The sequence below is a fragment of the Microtus oregoni genome, unplaced genomic scaffold, assembly GCF_018167655.1.
Source record: "Microtus oregoni isolate MIOR12 unplaced genomic scaffold, Mior012 000000F_ref0000247, whole genome shotgun sequence".
Taxonomy (NCBI): domain Eukaryota; kingdom Metazoa; phylum Chordata; class Mammalia; order Rodentia; family Cricetidae; genus Microtus; species Microtus oregoni.
This window is the reverse complement of record NW_024543059.1, coordinates 10,889,783-10,912,666: the sequence shown is the minus strand read 5'-3', so window position 1 is coordinate 10,912,666 and position 22,884 is coordinate 10,889,783. Positions and strand designations below refer to the sequence as shown.

The window sequence follows — 22,884 nt, the reverse complement described above, 5'->3', positions numbered from 1 at the left end:
GCATGTATGCTGATCTCACTGCATGGGAACAACTCTGAGATGAGATGAGACATTATGAATCCGTATTACTTTTGCCTCTCCTCTATCTCTAATCTAAGATACTAGAAGATCTTCCTATTTAGGTCACTTAATAGACCATCTAGGTTAGCTGATCTTAAGAATTCCAATATTGTCCAAACATTTTAGTCCAAAGTTATTGAGAAGCACACACTCCCTCAAATATGACAATAAGAAAAGGCTGGTCATAAGGTTTGGTCCATAGAACTGATCTCACAGGTTAAAACTTTATTACACAGCTTATTTCTACATTTTACAAGAAGAATTATCATCTGTTGGCAATATTTAAGGAATAGATAGCAACTTTGTCATCTTGTGGCTGTTTCTGCAGTTTTAAATAAGCTACATGAATTTAATGAACATATTTAGCTTTATCATTTGTGACTCTGAACTTGTGAAAAGAATTTATCTGTGGTCTTAACAAAATAATGTAGCATTTTGGAGCAAAAATGCAAAGAAATAGTCCTGCACTTGAGGCCAAGATACAGAAGACCTCCACAGCCACCAGAGCCTTGCCTTTGGTGCTGTGGTAGACAGTGAGGAAGGTGATCCAAACACTACAGAACACCAGCATGCTGAACGTCAGGAACTTTGCTTCATTGAATGTGTCCGGTAGATTCCTAGCCAGGAAAGCTACAACGAAACTCGCTAGGGAGAGAGACCCCAGGTATCCCAGGACAAAGTAGAAGAAAATTACTGATCCTTTGTTGCAAACAATAATGATGTGGCCGTGTTCCATGTGCACATCAGTATTAACAAACGGAGGAGAAGTTCCTAACCAGATTCCACAGAGAATCATTTGAATCACAGCGCATATGGGGATGATGAAATTAGGTGCCCCTGATATGAGCAGTGACCTCATCCTTCTTTCTGGAGCAGTGACCTTGAATGCCAACACTACAGTAATCGTCTTTGCCAAGACAGTAGAGGTGGCCACAGTGAACACAATTGCAAATGTGGTCTGCTGCATTATACAGGTGGGTGTGTCTGGATGGCCAATGTAGAGCAAGGGACAGAGAAAGCAAAAGATGAGGGAGATGAGTAGGACATAGCTGAGAGCTCTGTTATTTGCCTTGACAATGGGCGTGTCCTGGTGCTTCAAGACGACATACAGTACAGAAGCTGTAAGTGCTGAGAAGCATAGAGCCACGCAGGTCAGAGACATTCCCAAGGGATCTTCATAGGCCAGAAAACTCACAACTTTTTGGAGGCAGTGAGTTTGATCTTTGTTGGCATACTGATCATGTGGGCACTTCACACATTCATCCATATCTAGTAGAGGAAGGGCATTATTATCAATTTTCCTTTTTCTCTATGATGGACTAGTTATGCTAAACTAATGCCTTGGAAAATCATAGCTAAACTATTATTACCTCTTTCTGTATAAGAATATTTAAATGTGGCTCATTCATATGATTTAATCTGAATTTTAAAAGATTATCATTTTTATGAAAGGCTTTGTTCCTATATATCTTAAAGACTCAAGAGTCTTAAATATGTTTTCCCAAATAATGAAGTGCTGTTATATCATATACATGTTTCTGCAACAGCATATTTCAATAAGATTAATCATGGAATCACACTGTTGCTATTCATAATTTTGTATATTATGCAGAACAAAAACTTAGAATAAGCAGTTTCTATGCCTGTTATGGTAGCTTTCTGAACCTCATGTTTGGTCCTGACCAAGGACAAGAACAAGAGACATGAAAAGTGAGTGGGAGAAAGAGCATCAGACAAAAGCCCTATGCAGAGAACTACAGGCAACTAAGGAATACTGAAAATGGGAGAGATTGTCTTCCACAGAGAAGAGCACACTAACAGATGATATTTGGATAACAAAAAGTTCAGTCATAAAAGCAAGCAAAAAAGGCACTGATAATGTCAAGCAAGGCAGAGATAGCATGAACAAGTTACCACCTAAATTCTCTACATGGCAAAAGATCACCTTTGGTTTATGTTTCAATACATTAATTTTGGTAAGGCATATTATTTGCCAGTTTTGCTGATTTCTGTGAGATTCAACTACACAATATTCCCAGCATTGTAGATGTCATCGAGAAGCATTATCCTCAAGATAATTTTCCATATCTCAAGGACATAATTTTGAAAGATAATAATGCGTAGGGGCTGAGACCTTCCTTCCAGCTGTGTCTGTGTAATTTACAGGGTAATATACTCCGTTTTCTCCAATTACATTAGTCAGTGGATCAAACTGGAAGTGATGGTGTCTTAACATTAATGAGTCACTAAATTGATGGGTATACATTCTCTTCCTGTTTCTATATTCTCTCTGTGAAAAACAGTGTTTCCTAAACTAGTGAATAAAGTATCAAAATACTTCAACTCTATCTAATCATTTGAAAATTATAATGTATTATAAAATACATATATTGAAGCCTTTAGAAATACGTATAGGAACAAGGGGTAGTTTAATAGTATTTGGTTTAGCATCCGTGTATTCAATCAACACAAAATTCACTACACTTATATTTTAATTCAACTTCTTATATATGCTACAGAATCATTGGAATCAATATATTTTATTAATTTATTTTTTATGCTTTCTTCTATGCACGTGGTTTATATTCTTGAATATTTCACTGGTTTCTGTAACCAAGTATGTTTAATATTTTGTGTGATTTAAATTATGTACTTTATCTTTACAATCCTTGTGTCCAAATCATATGAAACTATTTGCATTCTGGTATAACTCTTAAATGAATATTGTCCATGAATACATGTTATGGTCATTTCAATAGAAAGTTTAATTCAGAGATCAAAATTTTGGCATCCAAACGCATGTGTGTACTAGGATATAATGAAAATGAATCTTACCAATAGCTTTACTGATCTACCATAGCCCATGATAAAAACACATGTTTCTAAAGCATGATACAACAGTACCAAGCATTCATTTCTTGCCAGAGACATTGATTAGCATTGGAAAATATGGATGCTGTGGTAGTTTGAATACAACTGGCCCCAAAATCTCATAGAAAGTGGCACTTGTGAGAAGGATGGGTTTTTGGAGTAGTTGTGGACTTGGTGGTGGAGCTGTGTCACTGAGGAGTGGGCTTTGAGCTCTCCTTTCACCTAGCTCAGTGTGATACCCAACTCACTTCCTGTTACCTTCAGATCAAAATGAAGAAGTCTCAGCTTCTTCTTGAATATTATGTCCTACCCAGCACCATGTCTGCCTGCATGGTTTCATGTCCTAACATGATGCCAATGGATTAAACTTCTTTTTTTTAATTTATTTATTTATTAAGGATTTATGATTCCTCCCCGCCACCGCCTCTCATTTCCCTCCCCCTCCCCCCATCAAGTCCCTCTCCCTCATCAGCTCGAAGAGCAATCAGGGTTCCCTGACCTGTGGGAAGTCCAAGGACCGCCCACCTTTATCCAGGTTTAGTAAGGTGAGCATCCAAACTGCCTAGGCTCCCCCAAAGCCAGTACGTCCAGTAGGATCAAAAACCCATTGCCATTGTTCATGAGTTCTCAGTAGTCCTCATAGTCCACTATGTTCAGCATGTCCGGTTTTATCCCAGGCTTTTTCAGACCCAGGCCAGCTGGCCTTGGTAAATTCCCGATAGAACATCCCCATTGTCTCAGTGTGTGGGTGCACCCCTCGCGGTCCTGAGTTCCTTGCTCGTGCTCCCTCTCCTTCGGCTCCTGATATGGACCTTAAGATTTCTGTCTAGTGCTCCAATGTGGATCTCTGTCTCTGTCTCGTTCCATCTCCTGATGAAGGTTAATATTCTTGAGGATGCCTATATGTTTGTCTTTGGATTCACCTTCTTATTTAGCTTCTCTAGGATCACGAATTATAAGCTCAATGTCCTTTATTTATGGCTGGAAACCAAATATGAGTGAGTACATCCCATGTTCTTCTTTTTGGGTCTGGCTTACCTCACTCTGGATAGTGTTTTCTATTTCCAACGTTTTGTATGCAAAATTCAAGAAGTCCTTGTTTTTTACTGCTGAGTAATACTCTAATATGTTTATATTCCATACTTTCTTCATCCATTCTTCCATTGAAGGGAATCTAGGTTGTTTCCAGGATCTGGCTATTACAAACAATGCTGCTATGAACATAGTTGAGCATATACTTTTGTTGTATGATAGGGCCTCTCTTGGGTATATTCCCAAAAGTGGTATTGCTAGACCGTAAAAGGCTAATCAACCCAATTATAAAATGGGGCACTGAGCTGAACAGAGAATTCTCAACAGAAGCACTTCAAATGGCCAAAAGACACTTAAGGTCATGCTCAACTTCCTTAGCGATCAGGGAAATGCAAATCAAGACAACTTTAAGATACTATCTTATACCTGTCAGAATGGCTAAAATAAAAAACACCAATGATAGCCTTTGCTGGAGAGGTTGTGGAGAAAGGGGTACACTCATCCATTGCTGGTGGGAATGCAAACTTGTGCAACCACTCTGGAAAGCAGTGTGGCGGTTTCCCAGGAAATTCGGGATCAACTTACCCCTGGACTAAACTTCTGAACTGTAAGCCATCCCAATTTTGGGTTTTCCTTTATCAGATTTTCCATCGTTACGGTCTTTTCACAGCAATAGAAACCCTAAGTAAGGCTGATGCGTAGCAACTATATCCTTAATAAAAGTGGAAAGTAGATATAATTTAATGCAATATGCTGAATTCTAGGATGAAGATGACATGCTATAGTAATGCTTATTACTCAAAAGAAATGATTAAGGAAAAATACTTCCCTGCTTCTAGAATGATGAGAGAAAAATAAAGTTCATGAGCAGTATATTTAATATAGGCAATATAGTTTTCCAAATTGTAGTGTTATTATTTTTCTAACTTTGTAATGAGTGTTCCTTACCCCTGAAGGTCTCTTTGAGAATTGTATAAATAATGCAGAATGTAAACAATCTGTTGATTATTTTGGTAAAGTGTATTCTTAATTGTCATGTTTGAAATTTCATTTTCAGGACACGGGTTGCAATCAAAACAGCAGATAGCCCTCCCCTCTTGAGGGAATTTTCTTAGTCCTGGACAGCAAGGCATACTGCATATCGAGGGCGGAGTCTATGGTAAATCACATACATTTTACAAATTGAGTTTAACGCATATGGGAAAAGCAGCAGTGATTGACGGTGTGGAGTAACTGAAAAAAAAAACCCTTTTACAGACATGTATATTATTATGAAACATAATTTTCATGTCTTTTCTGTGTCTCTTTTTCCCCAGAAGCAGTTCCACAGGATTCTCCTAGCGCTGCACTAGAACACCTGTTGCAACCTTACTCCCCCTTTCCACACCTGCCTTGGATCTCAGAGACCATTGCTTTCTAACCTCCATTTGCTAATTAATTCCTATATCCCAGTCCTCAACTATACAGGTATGCCTTGCTAAAAAGATTGCATTAAAAAGTCCACCAGGGAACCCGTACAGATAATAAATATTTTCACCTACATACAATATTATGTAAGTGGCTACATACAATATTAACTTAAAAATATCTCTCATGGATACAAATGTTGAGCAGAAAGTACTCGGGAACAACACTTTTCACAATATCTTCATAATAGTATAATATATCTTGAGTAAACTCTAAGCAAAAAAAGGAAATTTTTCTGTGATAAAAACTTCAAGGGCTAGAGATGGCTCAGTATTTAAGAGCATTGTCTGTTCTTCTAAAGGTCCTGAGTTCAATTTCCGGCCACCACATGATGGCTGACAACCATCGGTAATGAGGTCTGGTGCCCTGTTCTGGCCTGCAGACATACACACAGACAGAATATTGTATACATAATAAATAAATAAATATTAAAAAAAACTTCAATCTTTGGAGGAAGCAACTGAAGACAAATTCAGAAGATGGAAAGTGCTCCCATGCTCATGGATTGGCAAGGTTAACATAGTAAAAGTGGACATCCTACAAGAACAATCTAAATTTTCAATGCATTCCCAATAGAAATTCTAACACAATTCTTTACAAACCTTGAAAGGACAAGTCTCAACCTCACGTGAATGAATAATAACCTCAAGAGACCTAACCCAATCTTGAATTACAAAAAAAGCTGAAAAAGTATCACCATCCATGATTTCAAGTTATTCTACAGAGTATCAATAATTAAAACCATATGTTATTGGCATAAAAACAGAATGCTGATTGGTGAAATTTAACTGAGGATCAGACATAAGTTCAGACCTATGTTTTGATAGAGAAGCCATAAAAACACAGGAAATGAGACAATATCTTAAACAAAAGGTGTTGGTCCACTTTGATGTCTTCATGCACCCAAACGCAAATAGAGCCATTCTTATCCCAGAACAAATTTCAAGTCTAGGTGGATCAAAGACCTCAACATCAAGCCGGATACCATGAACCTGAAAGAAGAGAAAATGAGGAGCATCCTTGGATGCATTGGCAAATGAGATGACTTCTAAATAGAACACTGAAAATGTAGGATTAAGATTAACAATAAATGGGACTTTTTAAACTAAAACATTGATATAAGGAAAAAATCCATCTTCAGTAAGACAGAAGAAAGTCTATAGAATTTAAAAAAGGGTTTTAATATCAACTTGAGATGTCAAAGAGGACTAATATTGAAATTAAAAAGAAAATCAATAAAATAACAGAAATTTGATTTAAAATTGTGAAATAGATTTAAACAAAGAATTCCCATACAGAATCTCAAATGGGCACCCAAGCGGGCGGGAGTCCCTTTGTTTCTATTGCCTGCCTGCACCAAGCCAGGTAGGCGCTTTGTTTGCGACCTGCCCACCAGCACGGAGGCCTGATCTCTCGGCGCCAGGAGAGACAGCGTTGGGGTGAGTTTCTGGCCCTGTGGCACCAGCCTGGGAAGGGGAGCTCAGAGGTTCCTTGGCCCCCTATCCTTCTTTGGCTCTCTGCAGGGCCTCCACTCCCTGCATACCGCCTCTTTCTTCCTAGCCCACCCAGCTCCCATCCAGAACCCTCCCCACTTCTGTCCCACTGTCCTCTTTCAGCACATAACATCACCCAGCCCAGACTGTCTGGGCACTGGGTCCGAATCCTCGGGGCACCCAAGTGGGCGGGAGTCCCTTTGTTTCTATTGCGTGCCTGCACCAAGCAGGGTCGGCGCTTTCTTTGTGACCTGCCCAACCAGCATGGAGACCTGATCTCTCAGCACCAGGAGAGCCAACGTTGGGGAGAGCCAGAGTTGGGTAGGTAAGGAGACTTGATCCGGTAAAAGAAGATCCATAAGGGAGCATTTGGAAGAAGAGATGGGCAGACGCCAAGGCAAGAATTTGCCCAACAAGCTGAAAAGCTACATGAAGCCACCAGAAACCAGCGACCTCACAACAGGAGGACATGAACACCTTAATCAAGAAGAAGTAGAAAAGATTGACTTCATGAAAGTGATTGATTCCCCTAAACAGCATGTAAAAAATGCCCTTATAGAAATGGATGAGAAATATAACAGACAGTTTGAAGAATTGAATAAATCAGTGAATGATACCCTAGAAAACCAAGGAAAAACAATCAAACAGATAATGGAAACAGTTCAAGACTTAAAAACTGAATTGGAGGCAAAGAAGAAAACACACACAGAGGGCCGACTGGACATGGAAAATTTAAGTAAACAAACAGAGTCTTCAGAAACAAGCATAACCAACACAATACAAGAGTTAGAAGAAAGGATCTCAGATTCTGAAGATACCATAGAGAAAATAAACACACTGATCAAGGAAAACAGCAAGTCCAACAAACTCTCATCACAAAATATTCAGGAAATATGGGACACAATAAAAAGGCCAAACGAAAGAATAATAGGAGTAGAAGAAGGAGAAGAAGTGCAGCTCAATGGTCCAGAAAATATATTTAATAAAATTATAGAAGAAAACTATCCCAACCTAAAGAAAGATATACCGATGAAGGTTCAAGAAGCATACAGAACACCGAATAGGTTGGATGAAAAAAAAAATCCCCTTGCCATATAATTATCAAAACACAAAGCATACAGAATAAGGAAAGAATATTAAGAGCTGCAAAGGAAAAAGGCCAAATTACTTATAAAGGTAAACCTATCAGACTTACACCTGACTTCTCCATGGAAACCATGAAAGCCAGAAGGTCCTGGATAGATGTACTGCAGAAACTGAAAGACCATGGATGCAAGCCCAGATTACTATACCCAGCCAAGCTTTCATTCACTATAAATGGAGAAAATAAAATTTTCCAGGATAAAAACAAAATTAAACAATACGCAGCCACAAATCCAGCCTTACAGAAAGTAATAGAAGGAAAATCACTAACCAAGGAGTCCAACAATGACCACAATAAGTCAGACATCTAGAGACCCTTCACCCACACAAATCAAAGAAGGGAAACACACAAACTCTACGACTAAAAAAATGACCGGAGTTAACAACCACTGGTCATTAATATCACTTAATGTCAATGGACTCAACTCACCTATTAAAAGGCACAGGCTAAGAGATTGGATACGAAAACAGGATCCAACATTCTGCTGTTTACAAGAAACACACCTCAACCACAAAGACAGGCACCTACTCAGAATAAAGGGCTGGGAAGAGGCTTATCAAGCAAATGGACCTAAGAAACAAGCAGGTGTGGCCATACTAATCTCTAACAAAGCAGACTTCAAACTTAAATCAATCAGAAGAGATGGAGAGGGGCATTTTATACTCATAACAGGAACAGTTTATCAGGATGAAGTCTCAATCCTGAACATCTATGCCCCTAATATAAAAGCACCCACGTACATAAAAGAAACATTGCAAAAACTCAAGGCAGCCATCAAACCGCACACACTAATAGTAGGAGACTTCAACACTCCTCTCTCACCAATGGACAGGTCAATCAGACAGAAACCTAACAGAGAAATAAGAGAATTAATGGAGGTAATGAATCAAATGGACTTAACAGACATCTATAGAACATTCCACCCAAATAGGAAAGAATATACCTTCTTCTCTGCAGCTCATGGAACCTTCTCGGAAATTGACCACATACTCGGTAACAAAGCTAACTTACACAGTTACAAAAAAATATGAGTAACCACCTGTGTCTTATCAGATCACCATGGATTAAAGTTAGAATTCAACAACAATCTACCCCCAGAAAGCCTACAAATTCATGGAAACTGAACAGTCAACTACTGAACCATACCTGGATTAAGGAAGAAATTAAGAAAGAAATTAAAGTCTTCCTGGAATTCAATGAAAATAAAGAAACAACATACTCAAACTTATGGGACACTATAAAAGCAGTCCTAAGAGGAAAGTTCATAGCACTAAGTGCCCACTTAAAGAAAACAGAGAAAGCTCACATTGGAGACTTAGCAGCTCACCTGAAAGCTCTAGAAAAAAAAGAAGCAGACTCACCTAGGAGGAGTAGAAGACTGGAAATAATCAAACTGAGGGCTGAAATCAACAAAATAGAAACACAGAAAACAATACAAAGAATCAAATGAAACAAAAAGCTGGTTGCTGGAGAAAATCAACAAGATTGATAAACCCCTATCCAAACTAATCAAACGGCAGAAAGAGAATTTGCAAATTAATAAGGTTAGAAATGAAAAGGGGGACATAACCCTAGGCACAGAGGAAATTCAGAGAATCATTAGATCTTACTACAAAAGCCTATATGCCACAAAACTGGAAAATGTAAAGGAAATGGACACTTTTTTAGATAAATACCATATACCAAAGTTAAAACAGGACCAGGTGAACAATCTAAATAGACCTGTTAGTCGTGATGAATTAGAAGAGGTTATCAAAAACCTCCCTACCAAAAAAAGCCCAGGACCAGATGGCTTCAATGCAGAATTCTTTCAGAACTTCCAAGAAGAACTAATACCTATACTCCTTAATGTATTTCACAATATAGAATCAGAAGAGTCATTGCCAAATTCCTTTTATGAAGCTACAGTTACCCTGATACCAAAACCGCACAAAGACTCAACCAAGAAAGAAAATTATAGACCAATCTCACTCATGAACATCTATGCAAGAATCCTAAACAAAATACTGGAAAACCGTATTCAAGAACACATTAGAAAAATTATCCATTATGATCATGTAGGCTTCATCCCAGGAATGCAGGGCTGGTTCAACATACAAAAATCTATCAATGTAATCCAGCATATAAATAAACTGAAAGAAAAAAACCTTGATCATTTCATTAGATGTTGAAAAAGCATTTGACAAAATTCAACATCCCTTTATGATAAAAGTATTGGAGAGATTAGGGATACAAGGGTAATACCTAAATATAATAAAAGCTATATACAGCAAGCCGACAGCTAACATCAAATTAAATGGAGAGAAACTTAAAGCCATCCCACTAAAATCAGGAATACGAAAAGGCTGTCTACTCTCGCCATACCTCGTCAATATAGTGCTTGAAGTTCTAGCAATAGCAATACGACAACATAATAGGATCAAGGGTATTCGAATTGGAAAGGAAGAAGTGAAACTTTCGTTATTTGCAGATGATATGATAGTGTACATAAGCGACCCCCGAAACTCCACCAAAGAACTTTTACAGCTGATAAACACCTTTAGTAATGTGGCAGGATACAAGATCAACTCCAAAAAATCAGTCGCCCTCTTATACACAAAGGATATGGAAGCAGACAGGGAAATCAGAGAAGCTTCACCTTTCACGATAACCACAAACAGCATGAAATATCTTGGGGTAACTCTAACCAAGGAAGTGAAAGATCTATTTGACAAGAACTTTAAGGCATTGAAGAAAGAAATTGAGGAGGATACCAGAAAATGGATGGACTTCCCTTGCTCTTGTATTGGGAGGATCAACATAGTAAAAATGGCAATTCTTCCAAAGGCAATTTATAGATTCAATGCAATCCCCAACAAGGTCCCTTCAAAATTCTTCACAGATCTTAAGAGGACAATAATCAACTTTATATGGAAAAACAACAAACCCAGGATAGCCAAAACAATCCTATACAATAATGGATTGTCTGGAGGCATTACCATCCCTGACTTCAAACTCTATTACAGAGCTACAGTGATGAAAACAGTGTGGTACTGGCATAAAAACAGAGAAGTCGACCAATGGAATCGTATAGAAGACCCGAATTTTGACCCACAAACCTATGAACACCTCATTTTTGATAAAGGACCCAAAAGTATACAATGGAAGAAAGAAAGCATCTTCAACAAATGGTGCTGGCATAACTGGATGTCAAACTGTAGAAGAATGAAAATAGACCCATATCTATCACCATGCACAAAACTCAAGTCCAAATGGATTAAAGACCTCACTATCAGTCACAACACATTGAACCTGATAGAAGAGAAAGTTAGAAGTACCCTACAGGAGATGGGCACAGGATATCGCGTCCTATGTGTAACCCCAACAGCACAGACATTAAGGGCAACATAGAATAAATGGGACCTACTAAAACTGAGAAGCTTCTCTAAAGCAAAGGACACTGTCACCAAGACAAAAAGGCAACCTACTGACTGGGAGAAGATCTTCATCAACCCCGCAACAGACAAAGGTCTGATCTCCAAAATATATAGAGAACTCAAGAAACTAGACTTTAAAATGCTAATTAACCCAATTAAAAAATGGGGCACTGAACTGAATAGAGAATTCTCAGCAGAGGAAGTTCAAATGGCCAAAGGACACTTAAGGTCATGCTCAACCTCCTTAGCGATCAGGGAAATGCAAATCAAAACAACTTTGAGATATCATCTTACACCTGTCAGAATGGCTAAAATAAAAAACTCCAATGATAGCCATTGCTGGAGAGGCTGTGGAGGAAGGGGTACCCTCATCCATTGCTGGTGGAAATGCAATCTTGTGCAACCACTTTGGAAATCGGTGTTTCGGTTTCTCAGGAAATTCGGGATCAACCTACCCCTGGATCCAGGAATACCACTCCTGGGAATATACCCAAGAGATGTCCTATCATGTGACAAGAGCATTTGTTCAACTTTGTTCATAGCAGTGTTATATGTAATCGCCAGAACCTGAAAACGACCTAGATGCCCTTCAATGGAAGAATGGATGAAGAAAGTGTGGAATATCTACACATCAGAGTACTACGCTGCGGTAAAAAACAATTCCTTCTCAAGTTTTGCGTGCAAATGGATGGAAATAGAAAACACTATCCTGAGTGAGGTAACCCAGACCCAAAAAGCTGAATATGGGATGTACTCACTCATAATTGGTTTCTAGCCATAAACAAGGGTCACGGAGTCTACAATTGGTGATCCCAAAGAAGCTAAGTAAGAAGGTGAACCAAAAAAAAAAAACATATAGTTATCCTCTTGGCTATGGGAAGTAGACAAAATTGCCGGGGAGAAAATTGAGATCTTGGGGGTGGGGTTGGATGGGGGTAAGGGGAGATGGGGAGAGAAAAGGGAGAAGGGGAGAATGGGGGGAACTTGGGGAAAAAGGAGAATTGGGATAAAGGAAGGTTAGATAGGGGAGCACGGAAGCACAATTCTTAGTTAAGGGAACCACCTTAGAGTTGGCAAGAGACTTGAACCTAGAGTGGCTCCCAGATGCCCAAGCCGAGGTCTCCAGTTAGTTCCTTGGGCAGCTGAGGATTCGGAACCTGAAATGACCCTATCCTATAGCAATACTCACGAATATCTTGCATATCATCATAGAACCTTCATCTGGTGATGGATGGAGATAGAGACAGAGACCCACACTGGAGCACTGGACTGAGCTCCAAAGGTCCCAATGAGGAGCAGAAGGAGGGAGAACATGAGCAAAGAAGTCGGGACCACGAGGGGTGCACCCACCCACTGAGACAGTGGAGAGCTGATCTATTGGGAGCTCACCAAGGCCAGCTGGACTGTGACTGAAAAAGCATGGGATAAAACTGGACTCTCTGAACATGGCGAACAATGAGGGCTGATGAGAAGCCAAGGACAATGGCACGGGGTTTTGAACCTACGTAATGTGCTGGCTTTGTGGGAGTCTAGCCAATTTGTATGTTCACCTTCCTAGGAATGGACTTAGAGGGGAGGACCTAGGACTTACCACAGGGCAGGGAACCCTGACTGCTCTTTGGACTGGAGAGGGAGGGGGAGAGTAGTGGGGGAGGGGGAGAAAGGTGGGAGGAGGGGGAGAATGGTGGGAGGACGGGGAGGGAAATGGGAGGCTGGGAGGAGGTGGAAACTTATTTTTTTTTTCTCCTTTTCTCAATAAAAAAAACTGGAAAAAAAAAGAATCTCAAATGGCTGTGAAACACTTAAATAAATGTTCAATATCCTTTTCTATCAGGAAAAGTCAATCAGAACTACTTTGAGATTCATCCTATACCTTTCAGATTAGCTAAATTTAATAGCACAAGTAATATCTCATGCTCGTGAGGATGTGGAACAGAGGAACACCCCTCCACTGCTGGTGAGAGTGCTAATTATATATACAGCATGGAAAACAAAACGTGAGTTTCCCAGAAAGATGAGACCAAGTCCATCTCTAGACCAGCCATACAGCTTTGGGGTATATACACAAAGGACAAACCAGCCTACAAAACATTTGACCTAAAATCTGTCTTACCAACAAATATGGCGGGGTCATAGTGGCACAGAATTCATAAGAGTAGACAACCAATGTTTGGTTTGACCTTTATCCACTCCATGGGAAGTAATTCATACCTCACACAGCTTGGGGAACTATGAGCCGAAGACTCGAAAGAACAGAGAACAAATACTCATGTAACATGATTCTTAATGATGTTTTGTTATATTACCAGATCAGTCCCTCAACCAGTCATCAGTAAATAAATTTCCTCGATCAGGAATTCGGAACTGATGCAGAAACCACAGCCATGTAGTATGTGGAGGGTCTAAGTTGGAAGTCTCCCCCAGATTTCTCCCCTTTGAGTTCAAGGAATCCTGTAGACGTGGAAACAGAAAACTTCTCAGAGCCAGAGGAGATAGAGGATAACAGGAGCAGACTTTCTGAATCACGAAGGAAGACACATGTAGCTAAAAGGACTGAAGCAAGAAATACAGGGCCTGCCTGGGTCTGTAACAGAGCCTCTGCATATATATTAAAATATTATGTTTGAGTTTTGGTGAGACACCTCACTGTGAGGATATTGGTCTCTATTCTTGTTCTAACTCATGGGACACTTTTCTTCCTGTTGGGTGGAAATGACCAAATTCAATATAATAGTTTCTCTTTGATTTTCTTGTATTTAGTTGTACTGTGTTTGTTTTTTATATCTAAGAATCCTGTATTTCCTACTGAGAGACACAAAGGGAGTAGAACTGGAGAGGAGGAAAGAGATGGAGAAATTGAGAAAGTGATCTATAATCAGTATATTGTATGAGAAAAGAACCAATCTTCAATAAAAAATAGAATAAAATTTTACTATTTTATAAAATAAATATAAATGTTTGGTCATTTATATTTTGTTAAATAAGAGAAAGAGAGACGGAGAAAGAGGGAGAGAGAGAGAGAGAGAGAGAGAGAGGGGGGGGGTGTTGGAAAGGAGTCAGAAAATGAATAAATGATAAAATGCTTTATTCCATGAGGAAACATGAGCAGACCTTGCGATTTTAGATATTTTTGGCACACGTAAATACTTAGAATTAGGAACAACTCACCTGTCTAATACCTGTAGCCCATTCTATCTTTTCATCAGACATATACAACTGTTGATAATTTGGAAAATGACTGGAAAACTTTCCTAATTTCATCTTAAGTCCAAAATTTGGTGGAAAATCCCTGATGTAGAAAATGTCATATTCTGTATCCAGTTTTACTTTCTGGTTCATGGTCACAAGGTCTCCAGCAGGATTTTCAAATCGTATGTTCTTCAGAAGATAGAACATCTAAAATACATTTATCATTTTAGTCTCAACTATACTAACATATTAGGAAGGAAAATAAAATATTTAAATGACTCTCATTTTCCTTAGCCTCTCCTAAAATATAACTTTATTAAAAGTACTTAGTAATAAAAAAGTAGAAATTCCATGTATATGGAAAGATTCCCTATGTTTTGAAAATACAAATTTCTTGCTGGACTTGATGCCTTAAAACATGCACATCTGAATTGTATGCCTGAAATGTAGTTGCGCATTCTCAACTTCTTTCTACTAACAGTGTTATTTAATCATGATCAAGGGTATTGAAATCCTTAGTTGGTAAAAAATGGTAAAGACATTTTATATTTATATTATCTTATTTCACTACATTGATAAGAAACTTTTTGATCACATCAAAGGGGAGTCATTTTATTATTGCCATTCAATGATTTCATGAGAAAATATTTCTTTTCATATGTAAAAAATTATATGGTTAAAACCACTGAAAAAAAAATTCTTGACTAAGATTGTATAATGCTGACTTGGGTGCCAGTGTTAACTGTATGATATTTTGTGACACTAACATGATCTGCCTTATATGCAGTGCCAGGTAAATAGAAATATGAACTCAGGAAAAAGATTCCTTATTTGCATAGATTTGGACCTTGTGGTTCTTTTAAGAACACCATCTCTGTGACATTCATGCCTTTCTGTATAAGACACATTACCTTCCAGGAGTCAAGTTCCAGCTTCTTACCAGCATTCTTTGGCCATGTGTCTACTTGCAGAAGCATCTCATGGAGTATGTGAGCCACAGCATACACTGCATTGTATAAGTTATAAGCTGTATCACTCATGGATATTCCAAACGGTGTCCTAAATAACCATTTCAATAGGATTCTTGTTGGACAATTCTTCAGTTTGTTACAATTAGACGATGGTAAAGAACATTTAAAATAAGTCCACCATAGTTTTACAAGAGAAATTTCATCACTCTAGTTTAAAGGACGCACTGTCTGCAGGAATTGTTTAAAACCAGACATCTCAGAATGCTGATGAGAGAAAATGAGAATCCCATCGGGGGAGTTAAGCATGAAATCTCCTTCTATGAACATATCAAATTTTGACACACTGACCCAGATTCTCTGAATCTTTAGAGGTTTCCACATCCAAAAGTTTAATGGCATATAAGTATCTCTGTCTCCATAAACAATCACTACTTTTGCTGACGATGTCATGACCTTGTTATAATTCTTCATAAACATTTTAAAGTATAACTCTTGACTCAGTGGGATAATCGCCACAAATGCTATACAGACAATGTTTCTTTGCATCACTCCTCTCCATTCAGAAAGAAACTGAGTTCCAAGATCTTCATCTGAAATGACCATTCCCACCCAGTTCCATCCGAAGTGAACCACTAGGGACACCATGGCCAGTGCTAGAGATGTGTCCTTGGGTGATATCTGGTAGAGATGAGGAAATTCTTCATGGACACTCAGGTGAGGATGAAAATACCCATAGTAAAGCTGAAAGACATAGACCATAAGCAACAGTGTAAAGAAGATGGAAGCATAACACTCAGTCTAAGATCTATGTGTGCTAAGCAAATGCTGGGAGAGCTAGAAATTGTGAATTTTTCATTTAATTATTAAAATCATATCAATTTTTTGGTGATTGTCTAAACTATTATAGATTTAGAGTTTTGAAAAATGTTTCACATTTTTGCTTCCTCCCATGTCCAATTTTTAAAAAGTTTTTCCCATAGAGTTTGAGTATTTATGCTTTCTGAAGCAGAAAATGCATAAACCCAATCTCTGTCTTCCCATCACCATTTGTACCCAGAATATCAGCCCGAAGGGAAAATATTTCATTAAAACTAATCCACCCAGGCTTACCTCTGGAGTTCTAGAAAGGTAGAGGAGGACCCCAAAAATGGCAGATGCTCTCCACCGTGGACCTGTAAGTGTAATTATATATTTTCTCTTTTCTGAGCAGTAGTAGTTAGGAAAGTATTCACTTCTTTTTGAAGATGAAATAGATGTTATGTGATCAACAGACACATTACATTTAATGGTAGCTAGCAGTGAAATGTTGGGTAAAATCTGAGGATTCCTATTGATTTCTTCCATGGCAAAATAAAGAGAGAAAATCAAGTTGATGTTGTTAGGTGTCAACCTGAGATCAGAGCACAGTAATCACGAGAGATTAGGTTCCAAACATGATAATCTTAATTACACTCAGTGTGGGTTCAGCACTGAATTATCTTTTCTTGACCCATTGCTAAGGTGATATACACAAGTCCTTGTATTGTGGTCTATATGATGTGAGACATGGAGAGGAATATCAAGATCATATTTTTTTATGTTTGTTTCTTTGGCTTGGTGCGTTCTTTTTTTCTATCAAAGGGATTCTGTCATTTTGAAGTTTTCTATAGATTCATCCTTTTTTTTTTGCTGAACACCATGAGAGAGTCTTTATGCAGTCCATGGAATTGAATTAATTCCATGAATTGATGAACATTGATCATCATTGAATCTGCTCATACATGTGTACTGTAATTCTAATACATAACATATTTGCCAAATATATCTGTATCATCTACTATCAAGGTACTTATGCTCTTTTACACAGAGGCAGTACTGACCAATGGCATGATGTTGTTATGGGCATAGAGAACATGTGGACAAATTGTTCTGTGTCAAAAGCTCTGAAGTTTCTAGCATATTCATAGGTAACGCAAAGAGCATGATCATAATTACTCTTCCTCGGTGCTTCCACACAGTTTTCCTTTTATTCTCTATTTGAGACTTTGCAGTATTGGATGATATAAGATTGGTTATAACTACAGCTTTTTCTGAGAGGAATGAACAGTACACTCACGTGGACCCTTAGATCGTACCGATGTATTTCATCCTATGTTCATAGATGGTTATCAGAGACTCGTCGTTGGATTCTAGTCCTTTCATATTTCTTGTGATATGTTACAACTCTAACATATTCACTTTAGATTTTGCCTTTCATTTACATATTTAACTGGTCTAACTGCTTTGATATAATTTTTGTATAGTTTGATAATCTTATTTAACAATAATGTACCATTTCAGCATTTGGTGGATTACTGTTTTTGTTTTTGTCTCATTTACTGTATTTTCTGCACTGCTTTCTGACTATAGTAAATGTTCAAATAACAAGATATCACATGTGGCTGGTACTTAATTCTGAATCATATATGCTCCCTCTACTTTTCTGTTTCTCATGCTTAAAGAACTTTTTTGTGCTGTGTATTATTCTTGTATCTTTTACCGTTTTCTTTTTTTCAGAAAGACCTGAAATTATTCCACATTTTCTAGGTCCTTGCCATTCTATATTTTAGACTGATATGTGCTTTTAAAATTGAGTTCTTTATTAACCCACTATTATTACCATTCTGTTAAAAATTCATGTTTCAAATAATATAGGACATCGTTTATAAATTAGCTCTTTTACATCTTCAAAGAATTTTTAGCTTCATATGGGAACAGAAAAAAAACCCAGGACAGCTTAAACAATCCTAGATATTGAAATAATTATTGGGGATACCACTATTCCTAATCTTACACTGTGCTACATAGCGATTCTAAAAAAAAACAGCAATATATTTTCACAAAAAATGTTGATTAATAGAATGGAATTGAGGACCACTACAGAAGTCCATACACCTATGGACAACTACTTTTTGATAAAAAAAACTAGGAATACACACTGGAAAAATAAAAAGCATCTTCAATAAATGGTATTAGCCAAAGGGGTAGCTGCATGGAGTAGAACACAAAAATATCTATAACTCTCACCCCTCACAATACTCAACTCTAAACGGATAGAGGACCTCAGATTAAGACCAGATACACTAACTCTGATGAAATAGAAAGCAGTGAAACAGTCTTTAATTCATTTGTAAGGCAGAAGAATTTTTTTTTTCAAGACAGGGTTTCTCTGTAGCTTTGGTGCCCGTCCCGGAACTAGCTCTTGTAGACCAGGCTGGCCTCGAACTCCCAGAGATCCGCCTGCCTCTGCCTCCCGAGTGCTGGGATTAAAGGCGTGCACCTCCACCGCGTGGTAAGAATTTTTTTTTACAGAAGACCTGCAGCCCCAAAACAATAACAATAAATTAGTAGGATTTTATGAAACTTCAAAGATTTTATATGGCAAAGAAACCGCGTTTCAGACAGAGTCGCAGGCAACAGAATAATAAATATATTTTTTACCAAGCAAACATCCAATGGAGTATTAATATCAACTGTGAAATTATGTAAATAATCTTGATAAGAAACATAGAAACATAAAATATTATAAAATATTTATTCAGCATAATATACTGCTGAATAAAAAATGTTGATTAGCCATGAAGTAAGCTCTGCTGTATAGGCAGAATATAAGAAGAAGAGAACACACTGGTTTGGAAACATTGTTTTCAACTCAGAGATACTATCTCTGTCTATAATGAACATATATGTATATTATGAAAATCAAGGATATGGCAAGGACCACATAACAATTTTCTATAACTGAGGAATGCATGCATCCATGAGTCAGTTTCTATATTAAGACATTACTTTTAATTGGTAACAAAAGAGAAAAACAGGAATCTATATTGAATATATTTGCCTTACCATTTTATTTATTACTCTTACATAAGGAAAAATTAAATTTCTTGCACTTCTCTGATCTTAAGCTATGTAAATATGTAATAATAGAGCCTGCAATTTCAAGTGTCAAAGTGTCTGAATGGCTAAGTAAAGAACATTCTGGCAATGATGTGTGGCAAGGCAAATACTCTTCCATTTGTGGTTGCAGGTGAAACTTGTACAGCTACTGTGAAAATAATTATGGCAGTATTTCAGAAAGTTGGGAATCTACCTCAATACCCATTTATACAACTCATGGTTCTCCCTTGGGAACGGGAAATAGAATAGTTTGACTTGAATGGGGTCAGGTTGGTGATTGGAGTGGAAAGGATAAGGTCAGGGTATAGGGATGGAAGGAGAGAGTTCAGGGATTAACAGCTGGAACACTTTTTGGTTGCTTTGGGAAAGGTAGAGTGGAAACTTCTTGATATCTTTCAGGATTACTCTATTGTGGAATCCCTATAAGGTAGAATATGGATTGCACAAAGGCCCTGTTTGTATCCAGAAAAGGTTACCAGTTGTGGAATTGTGTTGTATTTGCTTGAAATTTTGCTTGATGGGTTCCTATGGAGATCAAGAAACAACCCAGGACGTTGTTAAGACAGAAGTTTGCTCTATGAAAACAGACTGTCTCCGTATTGCCCAAAACAACAGACCCAAAGCTCATTGAACATGGAGAGCTTAACTGGGACCTTCAATGATTCTTTTCTTCTATATTCTAGTCTCTTTGGTGAACAACGGTACCATGGAGGCGACTGTAAGATAATACCAGACCCTAACCCAATGATAAATCGTCCCACATCTCATCATTCCTGTCTGGAATATGCACTCAGACAATGGCAGCACAGAATTTGTGGGAGTAGACAAACAATGTATAGTTTAAAAGGACTTGCAGGTCACGAGAGGGAGTCCATGTCCTACACTGTCTGAATTTCCAGGACTTGGAGACTGGATAACCCAGAGACCAAGGTGGAACCAAACATTACTGGAAAAGTATTTCCTCATGATATTATGCTGTATTTATAGATGGGTGTCTTGTCCAGTAGATTTTAGAGAGGTTTCTTCAATCACCAGATAGGAGTAGATGCATATCTCTACAACCAAATACTATGCCTCTCAGTACCCATAGAATACAATATCTCCCATACTTAACCACAATTAATGAATCAAAGATGTACTTACTTCTAATTTAGATTCTCAGTGAAATCGCTATTCTTCACATGCCCATCCTCTGTATAAATAGAAAAGAAACAATGCTCCTCTATATCTTGCTCTTTGTTGTTCGTTTTTATTCTCATGAAGCACTTGGGATCAGTTAAACTGCAGAAAACGAGGGAGAGATTCAGGACCAAAAGGACAAAGATCAAAGAGAGCATCTTTATCGAGTCTCTAGGTTAGGAGCGTGAGGGAAGTGCAGCATGAAGAGTCAGACAGAAACCCATGTATCAATTATGCCTGCCCATATCCAGGTGTCTCTTTTTATCTTTGCACTTTCTAATAAAGAGTGCCTGTACTTCTCTCTGTAGTGTTTTTCAGCCCATTGTTCATCTCTGGGGATTCTTTAGCATTCCTGGCCTGAGGCCCTGCATCTGAGTTCCTATGTTCAGGTGTCAAAAAAGGCATAATAGTTTTGTTTACAAGAATTATCTTTCCCTCCATATCCGTCATGGTTCCATCTGTTTCAGTGCACATGAAGGCTCCAGACATGATTTCTCTTGGGAAAATTTGCTAAAAAGCCTTGTTCGTCAAAAAAGTTCTCTAATTCCCATGTGAATGTTTGGATTCCATAACATATTCAAAGCAGTTTTTGAGATAGAAGTGTAAGGAAGAGCTATTCCTAGAGAGGTCTCATTATAGACATACAGGCAATATGAACAATAATGTTCGTGGTTGGAAATAGTATTGCATATGTGTTGTCCTATGTCAATGGCGCATACCCTTATGATTCACACACATCTGACTGCCTGCTAATGCACACAGTCACATGTGTTAGAAATTCAGTCAAGATTACAAATCCAGAACCGGTCAATACTACCTGAATATCAAGGCTAGAAAGTTACTGCATATTAGAGTCCTAAAACATGACTAAGACCTCAGTTCTCAATAATGTGTATTTTGTCATCAACATGGATCTTCATCTATGACACTGATTTGTTGTGGAGGCCCAAATATGTGATGCCCTTTCCATCTTGTATGAAAGTAAGATAGTTTGAGGTTGCTCAAAATTATTGACAACAACAAGGGTTACACATGGTGATCTAGGGTGTGGTTACTTGGTCTTTTTGACATTAAGGTGGCCCATACAGGCAGATCCACTACACACGACAACAGTCAGATTGTCAGTGCATATTTCTGTTCTTTCTTTTGTAATAGGAGGTTTACCCTTGGGAGTGGCTGCCTTCATGATACTTGGTCTATGGTGGGTTCGCTGTCTAAACCACAGAATGTTTTTTTCATGGATTAATTGCCTGAATGCTTGAAGTATTGAAACCAGTAACTGTTCAAGTTGTCCTTTATATCATGTTAAAGTAGTCTTCTGTCTTCTACCCCTTGTTGCATTTGGGTACAAAACTTTACGAAAAATTAAATGCAGGTGAATTTCAGTATTTACTGGAACTCCCTCCCAATACACTTCTATGTTTTCTGTTTTATTGTTTTTTCTTGCATTTTCATATTCTTCACTAACTCTTCTATTTCCCATGCCCCTGTCCTGGCAAATGGTATTTTTGTTGAAGCTGGTCCCTGACAATTTCTTGCATTTTAATGTTTATATTTGAAAAGAATGCTTGCTGGGGATTAGTTCTAAAATTTATGGATTAAATGATTGAAAATGAAAATTAAATTTCTGCCCTGGAAATGCTGAAAAATTTATGGGCTGCCTGTATATGGCAGTTCTATTGAACTTGTTCATATTGGATTTCATGGTTTAAGTTGGTCAGGATGACTGATCAGGTCTCTCCCTGAAGAGTACACCAAGTCTTATATCAAATGGTTGTGAGCCACCATATGGTTGTTGGGGATTGAACACAGGACCTTTGGAAAAGCAGATAATGCTTTTAAGCAGGGAGCCATCTATCCAGATTCTGCTAATTTAATTTTCCAGGAAGAAATTTTGTGTCATAATAGCAATACAGAATATATATTGCAAATAAGATAGTACATTGATAGGTCTTAAATGAACTTATTTCTTACATTAATATGGGATGCTTGAGAAAGATACCCTAATGCAAAGCAATTGCTTTTGTTTTGAGGTGATTCAACCCAGAACATCCAATCTTGTGCCTCAAAGGTCTTAATACATTACTGATAGACCAAAAATGTGAATGGTTAGCAGTAAGGAAAAGAAATTAAAAACACCTTTC

At 38.0% G+C, this 22,884-nt stretch overlaps 1 protein-coding gene across 1 annotated transcript; it reads right to left on the bottom strand.

The window, feature by feature from the left end:
* Positions 1-409: 409 nt before the first annotated feature.
* Positions 410-20,898, bottom strand: LOC121447809 (vomeronasal type-2 receptor 116-like). Its single transcript, XM_041651077.1, is given in 6 exon segments — positions 410-1,331; positions 4,996-5,117; positions 14,652-14,879; positions 15,584-16,384; positions 16,754-17,033; positions 20,705-20,898. Coding segments are annotated over 6 exon segments (2,547 nt in total).
* Positions 20,899-22,884: the final 1,986 nt, after the last annotated feature.